Source organism: Chiloscyllium plagiosum, chromosome 22, assembly GCF_004010195.1.
Source record: "Chiloscyllium plagiosum isolate BGI_BamShark_2017 chromosome 22, ASM401019v2, whole genome shotgun sequence".
In the NCBI taxonomy this organism is placed as follows: domain Eukaryota; kingdom Metazoa; phylum Chordata; class Chondrichthyes; order Orectolobiformes; family Hemiscylliidae; genus Chiloscyllium; species Chiloscyllium plagiosum.
The window spans coordinates 53,717,711-53,733,942 of record NC_057731.1 but is presented as its reverse complement, the minus strand read 5'-3'; the positions used below and the strand labels follow the sequence as shown (position 1 = coordinate 53,733,942).

General features: G+C 41.4%; 1 protein-coding gene across 1 annotated transcript in view; it reads right to left on the bottom strand.

Annotated features, from left to right (window-relative positions):
- cfap58 (cilia and flagella associated protein 58) overlaps nt 1-16,232 on the bottom strand; it is a 189,409-nt gene that overhangs the window by 106,929 nt on the left and 66,248 nt on the right. The window contains exons 10-12 of the mRNA XM_043712232.1: nt 13,600-13,746; nt 5,247-5,387; nt 1,813-2,036 (exon numbers count right to left, since the gene is read on the bottom strand). Of these exons, the coding sequence (XP_043568167.1) occupies nt 1,813-2,036; nt 5,247-5,387; nt 13,600-13,746 (512 nt within the window). The remainder of the gene's footprint in view (nt 1-1,812; nt 2,037-5,246; nt 5,388-13,599; nt 13,747-16,232) is intronic.

Sequence of the window (16,232 nt, the reverse complement as noted above, 5' to 3'; positions counted from 1 at the left end):
ACTTTCAGAACAAAACATACCAGGTTCAAATTCCTTCAATAGCAGTGGAGTTTAAATGTCGCCAGATTTTTAAGGCATTGTAAGTGTTTCAATACCATTAAGCTGCACAGAAGAGATTGGCTAAGTGGAAACCAATGATGAGACACTCTGACGATAGAAGGAGTGTTTCTTTTTAAAATTCATAATACCGTTTGAAAGGAAAGAGTTCCAGTGGGTTTCTGAAAATCCCTGCTGCAGAAATTGTATCAATATTATGCAACACCTCTGCCAATAATAAAGTATGTAGATTAATGAAACTGTATGATATTAAATAATACAACAGGATTATTCAGGTTCATTCCATGAGCAGTGCTAATCTCAATGAAAAGAATAGTAATGCTTGGGTTCTAAATGGCCTCAGCATCCCTGGCTTAAAGAGAGAAAAGCAAAAAAGCACATTTAGCATTCCCAGGATCAGCATGTTGAGACAGGACTGGCTCTCCAGCTGACAGGAATCTCACGTCTGTTCTGTGGGAGGATGTCCGCTGAATTCAGTGACATGCAGCAGCAGTGGGCCTTCCCTGAGACAAAGAGGCTCCCTGGAGCCAGAAGGCAAAAGTGAGGACTACAGATGCTGGAGATCAGAGTCTAGATTAGAGTGGTGCTGGAAAAGCACAGCAGGTCAGGCAGCATCCGAGGAGCAGGAAAATCGACGTTTCCTGCTCCTTGGATGCTGCCTGACCTGCTGTGCTTTTCCAGCACCACTCTAATCTAGTCCCTGGAGCCGGAAGTCCACTACCATGAGCTGTTGCCTAATCAGAGACCAGCAACCCTAGTAAATAACAGCACCAGCGGGGAAGCAGTGCTGCTCCAAATCCCTCACCCAAATGTTCAGAACCCAGGCCACCGCTGAGCATTAATTGCCATTCAGTTGGCAGCAGGTCAGGAAGGCTATCCAAGTACCTCCATGTCATATCCTTAACTTGGTGTGGTTGCGAGGGAGCTAAAGTGGTAAAGTCCCCAACCGCCACCCTGTCTCCTGATTAATGGACCCCTTCCTGACCATTACAATCATCAAGGGAGCAGAAATATTATGGTTTCACCCATGCTCTCTATTTGCAGCCCTCTAGTGCATGAGCTCAGACATGCAGATGTTGAAAGGTTATCAAAATTTGAGGAACAGAAGACCAGCAGAAGATACTTGCTTCTCTTAAAATTAAGAGAACCTTTTCTATGTATATCATAGTGTGGAGAAAGTGAGGACTGCAGATGTTGGAGATCAGAATAAAAAAGTATGGTGCTGGAAAAGCATAGCCGGTCAGACAGCATCTAAGGAGCAGGAGATTCGACATTTCCAGCATAAGCTCTTTTCACACATTCCTGATGAAGAGCTTATGCTCAAAACATTGAGTCTCCTGCTCCTCGGATGCCGCCTCATCAGCTTTGCTTTTCCAGCACCATACGTTTTGACTCTCGTATATCATACTGTGATGATCATGTTATTGAACTAAACAACCAGAGGTATGGACTAAAATGCCAGAGATTATGTGTTCAAACCGAAATTTAAGAATTTAAACACAGTTTGAAAATCTAATCTGGAAATAAAAAATGGTTATCAAGTGACCAAGAAGCTTTCAGATTGTTGCAAAAGCCTAACTGGCTCATTGTTGTCCTTTACAGAAGGCAAACTGCCATCTCCACCTATACCTGGCCTGCGAATCTAGTTCTGGAGCAGTATGGATGACTCCTATAACTGGGTCTGGTGGCCTTAGAGTTGGGGGGAAAATGCAACCATGCTTTGCTTCTAGAATGCTTTCACTTCTCTAGTATTACCTGAGGTCCTCCAGATTAGATACACTCTTGCTGAGGAGGTGTTTCTCCCGTCTGAGTTTTTTGATCTCCATTCGAAGCAGTCGGATATCATCCACCCGCTGTCTGTATTGTATCTCGCCTTTATTTAACATGGAATGCTGAATCTTGATCTTCTCATACAACAATGCCAGCTCATCATTACGGCGTACTAACTGGGTACCCAGAATGTCTCTCTCGCTGATAACCTGGCAGGGATGTTAGAACAATGTTAGTTGTAGGAACAACATGAAATCTTATTTCATCAGTAAAGAGGGTGAGCAGAAATCAATCCTGTTGCTACATAAGCTCTGAGCTTCAAAAAAACAAGGAAGGCTTCCCTGCAATTAAGAACACATAATAAGCTTAATAGCCCTTAATGTTTGCTAATAGGAATATGATAGGATAATTATGAACAGGACATTGGTTAGGCCACTATTGGAATACTGTGTGCAATTCTGATCTCCCAGCTATAGGAAACTTGAGAGGGTTCAGAAAAGATTTACAAGGATGTCACCAGTATTGGAAGGTTTGAGTTAGAGGGAGAAGCTGAGGGTATTCAGCCGAGACTATTTTCCCAAGAGCGTCAATGGCTGAGGGATGACCTTATAGTAGTTTATAAAATGATGAGGGGCATGGATAGTTTGAATAGTCAAGGTCTAGTCAAGGTAGTGAAGTCCAATACGAGAGGGAATAGGTTTAAGGTGAGAGGGAAAAGATTTAAAAGGGACCTAATGGGCAACTTTTTCATTCAGAGGGTCATGCATGCATTGAATGAGCTGCCAGAAGAAGTGGTGGAGGCTGGTACAATTACATTTAAAAAGCATCTGGATGGGTATATGAATAGGAAGGGTTTAGAGAAATTTGTGCCAAGTGCCAGCAAATGGGACGAGATTAATTTAGGATATCTGGTCAGCATGGACAAGTTGGACCGAAAGGTCTGTTTCCATGCTGTACATCTTTGTGACTCAATGACTCTAAGTAGCAACACAAGTGGATAAAGAGGGCATCCAGTAAGCTTGCCTTCATCAGTTGGGGCATTGAGCATAAAAGTTGGCAAGTCATGTTGCAGCTGTACAGAACTTTGGTCAGACCACATTTGGAATATGGTGTGCAGTCCTGATCGCCACATTATTGAAAGGAAGTGGAGGCTTTGGAGATGGCGCAAAAGAGGTTTACCAGGATGTGCTGGTAAAAACTTGGAAAAGTTGGATTGTTTTACTAGAGCTGAGGGGGGACCCATTAGAAACATAGAAAATTCTGAGAGGCGTGAATAAGATGGACTGTTGAAGATTTTTTCCCAGAGTGGAAATGAAAAATAAAAGGGGGCATAGGTTTAAAGTTGGTGTGAAGCATGTTGTTTTACACAAAGGGTGGTAGTTGCCTAGGACACACTGCCAAGGGGAGGTGTTAGAACAAGATGCGATAGCAAAGTTTAAGAGGCGTTTAAACAGACACATGAATAGGCAGGGAATAGGAGTACGTGTAGGCAGATGGGGGTTAGCTTAGAATGGCATCAAGGCCAGCACAGACATGGTGGGCCAAAGGCCATGTTCAATGTTCTAAATGCATGGGTCATAGATTGATGTGGACGAAATGCGGCTGTACAGGAAATTGATTAGGCCACTGTTGGAATATTGCGATATAAAAGAGACCTAAGAGGCAACTTTTTCACGCAGAGGGTGGTACATGTATGGAATGAGCTGCCAGAGGAAGTGGTGGAGGCTGGTACAATTGCAACATTTAAAAGGCATTTGGATGGGTATATGAATAGGAAGGGTTTAGAAGGATATGGGCCAAGTGCTGGCAGGTGGGACCAGACTGGGTTGGGATATCTGGTCGGCATGGCTGAGTTGGACCGAAGGGTCTGTTTCCGTGCTGTACATCTCTATGTCTTTCTGACTCTATGATCTCTTTGTTTGGCAACACTCCCCAGGACCCTACTATTAAGTGTATATGTCCTGCCCTGATTTGCCTTTCCAAAATGCACCACCTCACATTTATCAAAATTAAACTCCATCTGTCACTCCTTGTCCCATTGACCCATCTGATCAAGGTTCCATTATACTCTGAGATAACCTTCCTGATTGTCTATTACACCTCCAATTTTGGTGTCATCTACAAACTTGGTAACCACACCTCCTATGATTTGGAGATGCCGGTGTTGGACTGGGGCGTACAAAGTTAAAAATCACACAACACTAGGCTTTAGTCCAACAGGTTTATTTGGAAGCACTAGCTGGTTCATCACAATCACCTGATGAAGGAGCAGCGCTCCGAAAGCTAGTGCGTCCAAATAAACCTATTGGACTATAACCTGGTGCTGTGTGATTTTTAACTTTACACACCTCCTATGTTCACATCCAAATCACTTATATAAATGACGAAAAGCGGTGGACCCAGCACCAATCCTTGCGGCACAGTGCTGGCCACAGACCTCCAGGCTGAAAAGCAACCCTCCACTACCATCCTCTATCTTCTACCTTCGAGCCAGTTCTGTATCCAAATGGTTACGCCTCCCTGTATTCCGTGTGATCTAATTTTTTCTAATTCACTTGCATCCCAGTTTAACTCTCCAATCTAGCTTACAAGTGCTAATTCACTTTTGCATAAGGTAATAATTCAGCTACTATTACCTTTGAGATTATGCTTTTTTGCTGAAACGCAACTTGGTTATGCTAATTCAGCAGAACCTCTTTCCTGGTCCTATCTACATTGCTGGTATTTACATGAACCACAACCATTGGATGTTCCCCCTCCCCCTGCAAGTTCCTCTCCAGCTCAGTGCACATGTCCCAGACGTTGGCAACACAGCTTTCAGGACTGCAGAGAACTGTCAACCCCCTGATTATTCAGTCCCCGACCAATACAACATTGTTGTTTACTCCAACACTTGAATGGCTTCCTTCCCACATATGATGTCACGGTGAGATCACTCATTTACCCTGCAGCCTTTGCTTTCATCCAAACAGGTAACAAGAACCTCAAACTTGTCAGATAATTTCAATCACTGAGGATCCTCAGCTTTTACCTTCTCAACCTCCATATTGGACTAACTCAGTCACATTCTCCTGTCCCCTCATCGGCCTAACTCAGAGTCAAACCCTCCTGTCCCCATATTGGCCTAACACAGAGTCACACCCTCCCCTCCCAATATTGGCCTAACTCAGAGTCAAACCTGTCTGTGCCTAATTACTGAGCAAATTTGAAGGCCTGACATTAGAATTAATATAGAAATAAACTACAAAATACAAAACTGATTTTGCTATAAGAGTAAATAGGATACAAAAACTGCTATTTCAGCGAAAACAGCAATTAAGTAAACATTTATAAAGCACCAGTTGTATTTTTAAGTCATTCAAACTGCACCGCTTTAAAATTGAATAATTCACTATCTCATACAGTCCACTGCAATGCACCTGGTCCAGCTCTTTCTTTTGTCGAATCCTCTCCGTGTCAGCCTCATCAATAATTCGCAGCAGCTTTCGTTCTTCTGTTTCCTGGTTTTCAATGAAAATCCTGGTGTCCTGGGCCTGTTGTTTCATCTTCTGCAGTTCAACCTGCATTTAGGAAAGAAACAGCTCAAACTATGAGGTTGATCAATATTTTGAAAATTCACAGATCCTCCATGCAGTCTATTAGAACAGTAAATTTACAGCATGTCACAGAATTATTGAAGAAGGAGGCCAGCCAGCCTATTGTGTCTGTGCTGGGCCTCCAATGAGCATCAAGGTTTAGTGCCATTTATCTGTCACCTCTCCATAATACAATGATAAATTATTGCAGCAACATCTTCAGGCACAAAAATAAAACACTAGCTGGTATGCCACCACTAAATCTGCTCCTGCCTTAAATATAACTTTTTTTCCAAATGGGGCAAGGAATGGCCAACAAAGTAACTCTCCACATTACAATTTTCTTCTTTGTCAGCTAACATTTTCAAGCTGTATGTTTTCCACTTAACTTAAAAAAAGGCAGGAATCAATCACACAGTCATTTATTTACTTCATTTTAATTTTTTAATGTATTTTTCTGTCTCATATTTTTATGAGGGTGGTAAATGTCAGTGCAGAACACCACCTCATTCTGGACATTCAATATCAGCAGTAAAGTTTCCTTTTTTTGATATGTATATGTCATAAAATTAACATTCTTGCAAATAAAATCTTTAGAGAAAAGATGTTGAGGCACAGGGGTAGTGTCATGACACCAGGGCCAGAACTTGAGGTCCATGGGAGGTGCATTCAAAACATGGCCAAATAGGTTAATTATCAAGCTGTAAATCATTCAAATACACCCGATGGCAGCTGGTAAGAGTGGGGATTTCCTGGTCAGTCATCCTGTAGAGGACAATGGCAATCCATTGCAGTAATTTGTCCATATGTATGGATTAATCCAATTGTCAGAAGTGAGAAAAGACTGGAGAAAAGACAGACAGACAATCTCATGATGACAGAATAATTACACATAGAAGGAGGCAATTAAGCCCACCATGTCCTTGCTGACTCTCTTCAAAATCAACAAAACTAGACCCACTCACCCACCTTCTCTCTTTTCAGATGCTTATCCAGTTCCCTGTTGAAACTCTCTAGCGTATGTGTTTCACTCAGGTAGAGTATGACAAATGTATGGAAACACAAAGCTGGAGCAGGGGTAGGCCATTCGAGACTGCTCCACCATTTGGTAAGATCATGGCTGATGTGATAACTCCAAGATGCCTTTAGAGAGAGGTGGGCAATGCAGGGGTTACAGTGCGTTATTTCCCCCTCCAACTCCATTTTGATTTAGCTCCACTCCTCCCTCACTTTTGATGGTTTTCATTACCCATACTGGGCTTTGCATGCAACATTACATGGGGGATTTATTGGTGGTGGTTAATGGTTATAAAAGGTCATGGTGATTTGGTATTGGGAAAGCATTTTGTTTGTGTGCAATTAAAAAAAAGTATAAATCAGACTTAAAGGGCTCTTGAGGTGCAGCGGTAGTGTCCCTATCTCTGAACCAGGAGGCCCCAGTTCAAGTCCCACCAGTGCCAGAGGTGCATGTAATAACATCTATGAATGGGTTATGTTAAACAAAAGCAAAGCCAAAGGGCTCATGTGGTGCAGTGGTAATGTCCCGACCTCTAAGCCTGGAAGACCAAGTTCAAGTCTCACCTGTTCTAAAGGTATGCAATACCATCTATAAACAAGTAGATTAGAAAACAAGGCAGATGCAGGAGGTTCTTGCTGTGCAGTAGTAGTGTCCCTAACTCTAAGCCAGGAGACCCAGGTACAAACCCCACTTTCTCCAGAAGTATGCAACAATATCAACTTTGAACAGGTTGAATTGAAAATATCAATGAAGCAGATCCAATACCCTCAATATCTTTAGAAACAGGTGGGAGCCACAGGAAGTACATGTTTTATTTCCCCCACCAACTCCATTTTAATTTAGCCTCTTCCTGCTCACTTTGCCCATAATGGAATTTGTGTCTAACTATTTAATTGGCCACATGGGTCATTTACTGGTGGTAGTTAATGGATAAAAAGAATTTTTAGAAGTCATAATGATTTGGTAATGGAAAAACTATTCAGTTGTGTGTGATAGCATTTCAGATATTAAAAAAATGCGGACCCAGGGGTGTGAGACTGTAGAACCATTTGTCTCAAGCTGGGACTAGTCTATATACACCACAATGGCTCTATTTTGGTGTTCAAGAATAAATGATGCTCATTTCCAGTCAGGCTTTCTGAATTATTGCAGCTGATTTGATTGTGGTCTCTAATTTTCTATCTACCCCCATTATCCTTTGACTCCCTTATCAGTGATGGACTGGTTCGACTGAAAGGTCTGTTTCTGTGCTATATGACTGTGAGAATGGTTTCTCTCCATTGGTGCCATCTAGAATACTTAAGATTGTTGAATACATTATGAAATCTGCTCTCAATCTTCTCTTCTCCAACAGGAACGATCCAATGTACTCACAACTGAATTCCCTCATTCCCAGGGGCATTCTTGTAAATCCTTGCTGCACCCTCTCTTCACATCCTTCCAAAAATATGATGTCATGGACACAACATTTGAGTTGGGGCTAAACCAGACTTTTATAATGAATCAACATAACTAACTACTTATCTTGTTCTCTATGCCTTGACTTATAAAACTTGAGAACCCACATGTCTTTCTAACCATTTCCTCTACCTCCCCTGCGACTTGCAACAATTTCTGTACATCTCCCCAAGGTCTTTCTACTGCACCACAAATCTGCTTGTGATTTTATGCTGCCTCTCCTCATCCCTTATACTAAAATGTACCTCTACATACTTAAATTGTTATATGTCCTCCCATTCCACCGGCCAGCCTTTTTAAAATCTACTCTAAAATTTCGCTGTACCCTCACATTTCACTTCTGACATGTGGTGCTGTGCTAAAGGTAATCTTCATTTGAGCTCTCTATTTCTGATTAATTGTGAACTCGTGCAATTAGGATTGTGGTCAATTTTGTACAACACACCTACTTGGTACTGGGTTCAGATGCCGAGTCCCTTTTACAGGAACTTATAAACAGCAGAGAGAAGTCCAGCAAAATTTCAAGTGGAATCAAATGCAGATCCCAGCAGGGAAAAGACAAGGGTGTCACCATTGCCCGCGAGACGTTTGAAGATTTAATTTTCACGGACAGAATCATTTGGTCTCTGAAGTTTTCACTTTCCCTCATCAGCTATAAAATGTATCATTCACTTCCGTTCAGCCATGATCTGATGTATCATCATTTACTGGGGAGTTACTGAAGCTTATCTGAGTATAAGTTAGGTCAACACAGTAGCAGGAAGGTGAATTATCCATTCTGCTAATTGTGACCTATTCTCAGTTCAAATCAGCAATAAAGCAAAGTAAGTCTTAACTGTACTTGCATCGGCTTATAAAATCCAGGTTAGCTTCATTGATCACAAAGGAAGCTTTCAAATGGATATTTTTCTTTTGGCAATTGAAAATAATTGTTGTCTACATCTGTTGCACAATTGGCTTTTAATTCAGACATTTAATGTTGAAATGCATATGCCACTACTAACAAAATTCTGAATAATTACATTGACAATAGTTTTGAACAGAATCGTACTCCCTTTTCTTTGCTCCTGAACTGTACAATGTACAACATAAAGAAAGAGATATGTTTATATGGCACCTTTCATGACATATGGACACCTCAAAGCAACTCTCAGCTAGAGGATGTCATTTGAAATACAGTATTGAGTGCAATGTTTGAAACATAGCAGTCATTTGTGCACGGCAAATCCCTACAAACAATCTTATCATGGTCAGTCAATCTGTTTTAATAGGATTTTAATGAGAGATAAATATTGGCCAGGACATGGAGGATAAATCCCCAGCAATTATTCAAAGTAGTGCTGTATAATCCATTCTTCCACCTAGAGTGATTACTCAGTTTAATAACTCTTTCAAAAGCTAGCACCTTCAACAGTGATTCATTCAGCTCTGAACTGTTATGTTAATCTAGATTTTATGGTCAATTCTCTGCAGCGGGGCTCAAACCCACAATATTCTGACTGCTGGCCAAGCCACGGCAAGTAGCAATCAAAAGGTACTGATTGGAGAATGCAAACCAAACATGAGCATAGAAATTATTTTCTCAAATCTACAGCATGCTGCAATAAACTCTTGTCAAGTAGAGACTGAGTGAGTGCAGCAGTGAATTAGGGCACAAGGATGACCAGCAGTGTAGCAAGTCTTCAAGCTGCTGGAAAATGAAGTCTGACATTTGTGAAGAAGGCCAGACTGAATCAGGACTTATTTCCACTTTAGGCATCTCTCCATTGTAGAGTGAGTTGGAGTAAGGACTGCACACAGAAAAGTTGATGGAATGCATGATCATTGTCACAAAAGAATATATTGGCATTTTGTCAGTCTTAACAACCTCTGTGCTGGCTGTAATGGAAAGGCACTGGGAGAAAGAAGGACTTGCATTTACATTTAGTATTATCACAGCACAGAACATTGTCTTCGATATACAGATTGCTTTGAAGTGTAGCAACCACTGTTATGCAGGACAATGTGACAGTGGCTGTGCTCACAGACAATTTATTTTGGAGGGAGGGCAGGACAGGAGGATGAGTAACAGTTTACAGCAGTTCTTAAATTGTGGTTCATAAACCAGGATACTTACTCCTGGTGGTTGAAAATACAAATCACTAAGTGCAATGCAACAGATGAGGCCAGATGTGACTTGGCCATTAGCCCAGACCAATAATAGCACTATCTCAGCAGGTCTTTGTTTTCAGAAGTGCAGTGAATTATTGACTTTATATGATATACATCTTTATGTGATTATATGTTATTATTTTTGTGATCTACTTGTCCATTTCTCAATACTTATTTGGACAAGATTAAGAAGCGTCATGTGTTGAAATATCTCTTATTGATATTTTAATGGTCTGTAAGGTTGACCCCTTTATAAGATTGTAGGAATAGCGGTTTCTGTCAAAGGAGGATTTGTGAATGTAGTTTATTTGCTTTCTGTCAGCAGTTCTCCATTTGCCATTGTTACTTTATGGCTCATTAGTATGTACATTGTGCAAACTGGGTGATTGAGCATGGAAGAGGTCTGTTTTGGCCTTGAGTTGGTACAATTTGACATGGGGGTCCCTGGAGCCAGAGGGGTGATGGTTAGATAACTGGGTAAGGCTAGAGGGCCTAAAGTCAGCTATCATAACTTGGACAAAGTCATGGAGATTTGAGGTTGGGTCTTCTAACTAGCCAACCTCAGCATGCATCTAGCCCAGTCATCAGCGATTACAGTTAAGACACAGTTGGCTTTCTTTCTGATTTGAACTGAGAATAGGGAACAGTTGGCAGAACAGATCATTTATCTTCCTGCTTCTTTCTTAATCAAACCTCTGCTCCAGGGTCAGCAGATCCAACTCCATTCTATATTCACCCTTTTCCACAGCAAACATTGTGGTAATCTAGGTACTGAATACGAAGGCAGGTTCAGCAGGTCAGTAAATTTCTTGAGCTGAACGACCCACCTCAGCAGTCAACATGTGGCTCTTGATGTCCACAGATCTAATAATCTCTGTCTCCATCAACAATGACTGACGGTATATGCAGCACTCATCAACACATTCTCAAGTGTAATTAGGAATAGGTAATGAGTTTTGCTTCTTTCCAGCGACCCTCAAATCCCAAGAATAATTTCATTAAAAATTCCAAAGATTTACATTCCTTTGAATAAAAAGAAATCATGAGTAGCTAACCTAACACTATAACACTGTATGACTAAACCTTGATGCTGTGGAGTATTAACATGGTGAACATAGGTTGCTGTTCAGGGCAGTTAAAAATATTCCCAGACAGAAAGTAGTATTATGAATGATATCACATTGATCTACAGACTACAGGTACAGCAAAATAAACTTCACAGTGAGTATCAGCCAGTGAAATACAGAGCTGCAATAGCTAGATCTAACTTTTGAAGGCACCACTACCAGCCTTTTGTCACCTTGTGGAATAAATAGTTATAGAGTACATTTTATCATAATGTACCAACACATTTAAATATGAACCTTAACGTGGAACAGCGCTGCCACTTCTGAATCATTCACCGCCAACATCTAGGAGTTACCATCGATAGAAAATTCAACCAGACAAGCCAAAAACTACACACACAGGAACTGTTCAGAGGTCAGGAATTCAGATACATATAACTCCCCAGAGTCTATCTACTATCTACAAGGCACAAGTCAGAAGTGTGATGGAATACTCCCCACTTGCCTGGCCAAGTGCAATTCCAACAACACTCAAGAGGCTTGACACCATCCAAGGCAAAGCAACCCACTTGACTGGCACCCCATCTATATTTACTTCCTTGACCATCAGTGCACAGTTACAACAGTGTGCACCATAAACAAGGTGAACTGCAGCAATTCACAAGACCTCTTTCAAAAGCACCTTCCAAACCTGCAAATAAAACCCCAAAGAATTGCAGATGCTGGAAATCAGAAACAAAAGCAGAAATTGCTGGAAAAACTCAGCAGGTCTGGCTGCAACTGCGAGGTACAGTTAATGTTTCAGGTCCAGTGACACTTCTTCAGAGCTGATCACAGATAACAAAAGGTTGGTATATACACTGAAGATAAGGTGGTGGTAGGGGGAGAAGGAAATGATAGGGTGAAGGTGGAGTTGGAACCCAGAGAGAGGAAATCAGTTGGATGGACAAAGGAATGGTCACAGGTCAGCCTGGGAGAATCAATAGCTGCTAATGGAGACTATTAGTGGCTGACAATAGGTTGTTTGTGGTAGCAGCCCTTGTGGAAATTGAGGTACTGTTTTTCCAGTTTATGTTAAGCTTTGTGAGAGCTCAACAGTAATCCTGAGACAGAAATGTTGGCCATAGAACACAGTGGTGTTTGAAATAGCAGGCAACTGGAAGCTCAAGGTTATTTCTGCAGCCAGAACAAAGTCTGCATTTTGTCTCCCCAATGTGGAGCAGACCACATTGTGAGCAAAGACTAGAATGAGTGAAGTGCAGGTAAATCGCTGCTTCACCTGGAAGGTGTGTTTGGGGCACTGGACAGTGAGGAGGGAGGAGGTAAATAGGCAGGTATTACATCTTCTCCAATTGCATGAAAAGATGCCAAGGGGTTGTGAGGAGATGTTGGAAATTGAGTAGGAGTGAATGAAGATGACCTGGAGAGAACAGTTACAGGCCAAGGCTGACAAATGAAGGGGAGGGGAATATGTGCCTGGTTTCCAAAGCTGCAACTTTACCACCTGAAGGTACACAGGCAGCAGACACATAGAAACACCTGTTGTGCTGCCTGTAAGATCCTTTCCAAGTCGTACACAATCCTGGCTTGGAACTATATCGCTATATCTTCACTGTTGTGGGTTCAAGAAGCTGTAACTCCTTTCCTAACAGCACTGTGAGTGCACCCAGAGATGGACAGCAGTAGTTTAAGATGATGGCTCATCTGCACCTTCTCAAAGACAACTAAGGATTGCAAAAATGTTCACATCCAATAAATATGTTTTAAAAAATGTACAACATCAGATTGCAATGTCAAAGCAAAAAAGCTTTGCCTCTTCCTAAGGTAACAAGCCAAAGCTCAGAGAATTAGCAAGAAGGGTCCTAAGAGTGCTGATAATAAAACTCCCATAATGTTGGTCATTACTGGCCCCAGGGACCTCATTATTGTCCTTGTCGAGTCACATAAACCATTAATGACTTTAATAACCAATCACAGCACAGTGAAGTTAATATTTCAGTGCACTATATTTTATGTTATTCAATAACTCCCTGTAGATACGATTCAAACTATAAGAACATTAAGTAATCTATCCAAGCTTCCACTTGTAATTTAATGAAAGCAAACAGAAAATAAAAGTATTTTCTCTCAATCAATAATATCTAATTAAAATATCAGCAACGGCTGCTGACAGCCTGTGAAAAGTGTGTTTTCCTGCTGAAGGAGGTGGTGAGACATTGGAACACAGGTCAGATTCTGCTCTTTGACCACTTTTGTTTCTCTAAGAGAGAAGCCCCTAGCCTAATGTCTTAGCCTAATGTCTTAGGCAGAAGACATTGTGACATTGTGATGATGATCTCTACCTCCACATCATTCAAAACTGTTTGCTCCTATTGGCGTAAAACAAGCATACACTGCTGGATTAAATGCATTGAGGTAATGAAAATTTTAAATGTTGCCAACATGTATATTTGGTAATGAGAGCTAAAGAAGCATTATTCCAGTAAAATTCTGACAATAATACCTTTAGTGTATCCTTCTCCTTCTCCATGCGCTGATATTCGAGGTGTTGCTTCACTAGTGCAGCTTCTTTCGCACAGATCTCATCCTTCAGCTGGTCAATGTGGTGGTTCATGATCTTCAGCTTACGTTTCATTTCAGCTATCTCATCCTTAAAAGGCAAAATTAAAAGCAGTCCTAAATACATTGTTAAATTATAAAAGACAGATAAAAATGTCTTCTTCTTCCAACAGAGAATACATTCATTCTCCCTTACTAATTTCTCTTCACCTTTCCTGTATGATCAGGTACAGAATTGGGCACTCTCTCTTGCCTCAATGATGTAGCCACAATTTATATGCAAGGCTACAGACAAATGGTGGTGGAATGACAGTGAACAAGCATTAAAGGCCAAACCAATCTATTCTTCACCTATCATACACATACACATAATACTACCAGCGATTGCAGCCAGGAGACTTGTTTTCATTATCATTAACCTTCGGACAATGAAGCCAATTGCAATGTACCTCCTGCCCACCCTAGCCGAGGCCAGGGTCAGAACTAGGACCTTGTTAATCTACTTGTCACAGTTTCTCACAGAATAATGCCAGGACTTCAGGGGAACGCCTATAGGGGAAGATGAGATAAATCTTAACTTTTCCAATTATTGTCTAGCTCAGAAATGGTCACTGTTGAACCAGAAATGTATTCATGAGCTGAGTCCATTGTAGATTCACAATCATGGCTTCCAAAATCATCAGTACCTCTCAAGTGTGTGATAATTTTGCATTTTCAACAAATCATTTTTTCTCAGGTAGGATCCGATTTTTGAAATTCCTTGACCTAACAAAGTGGCAAACATTCCTACAAGTCCCACCCTTGAACATGTCAGTTTTGACTTTCAGTGGGGCACATCTGGAGACAGCCTGAGCTTCATGCATGCACAGCACATAGAGAAAGCTGGTCAGTTACATGGTGAGCTGTTTCCATTTAAATCTCAGATTACTATCTGCGCTGTCTGGAGCCCAGAACCGCAGGGTGGACCAGGTCCGTTTCAGTGAAGTGGTTTTGGATAGCTGATATTTCCCTCTGGAGAGCTAGAATACAACTCTTGGCATGGTCCCGGTGGGAAAAGTCATGGAGGTTAGGTGCCCTTAGGGTGAGTTCCCTTAGTGAGATTGGTCAGTTATCCTTTGGTATTGTTAAAAGTAGACAAGAATGTGTCTAAAATATACATAAACCCATTGGAACTGTCAAACTTCCAAAGACTGTCAAATGGTTGAGAGATTTATAATAAGCGTAAAGATTTCCATTTGCTAGATTAGTGCTACTGACTGATTTCACAAGGATTAATTATTACAGTGGGATAATGGCCTGCCATCTCAACATGATCAGCAGCTACATGTGTTTTTGGACTCTGATGTGGAACTGTGAATTCAGGTGCTTCTTGCACATGAGTTAAATATTTGTTTATACAAGGCTTTATTAAGTAAAGGAATCTAAATGTAATAATGTAGCAAAAGGACTGAAATCTGCATCACACTGTTAGAACTTTATTCAATAGAACTTTTCTTGTTTCTTATCTGTGCATGGATCTTCCCATGACGCATATGACATGAGTTGGCAGAGGGCAAACAGTGCTGGGTGTGAGGGAGACATGAGCGTGCAGGAGTTGGCATATAAATGGAAGGGTGGTGCCTACAGGAGCAAGAGGTGGCATGAAGTCCCATAGAGAGTTGGTAGAAGGGCATAATGGGTCATGGCGGTGTGTTTGGGCTAGATGCTGTGAGGTGTGTGGAGTATGTGTTTGGTTTTATTTACTTTTTGTTGAAGTGTTACTCAGTACCAATACAGAGAAACCTAGCATTGAACCCACAGCCCAAGCCAGCAGCCTCTGCTCTTACTGCAGTGCCATGTGGCCCATAACTGAGTCATAGATTCATAGAGTTGTACAGCACAAAAACAGACCCTTCGGTTCAACTCGTCCATACCAACCAGATATCATAAATTAATCAAGTCCCATTTGCCAACATGTGGCCCTTATCCCTCTAAACCCTTCCTATTCATGTACATCCAGATGCCTTTTACATGCCATAATTGTACCAGCCTCCACCACTTCCTCTGGCAGCTCATTCCCTACACACACCACCTCTGCGAGAAACAGTTGCCCCTTAGGTCCCTTTTAAATCGTTCACATCTCACCTTAAACCTATACCCTCTAGTTTTGGACTCCCCCACCCTAGGGAAAAGGCTTTTCATCCTACCCATGCCCCTCATGATTTTATAAACTCCTATAAGGTCATCCCTCAACCTCCAACACTCCAGGGAAAGTAGCCCCAGCCTATTCAGTCTCTCCCTGTAGCTCAAAACTTCCAACCCTGGCAACATTCTTGTAAATCTTTTCTGAACCCTTTTAAGTTTAACAATATCTTTCCTGTAGCAGGGAAACAGGAATGACACAGTATTCAAAAGTGGCCTTACCGATGTCCTGTATAGCTGTAACATGACTTCCCAACTGCTATAATCAATGCACTGGCCAATAAAGGCAAGTGTACCAACCATCTTCTTCACTATCCTACCAACCAGTGACTCCATTTTCTAGGAATTATGAACCTATCAGATAACCCTACCACCTCCAAATGAAAGCCAGGGAAG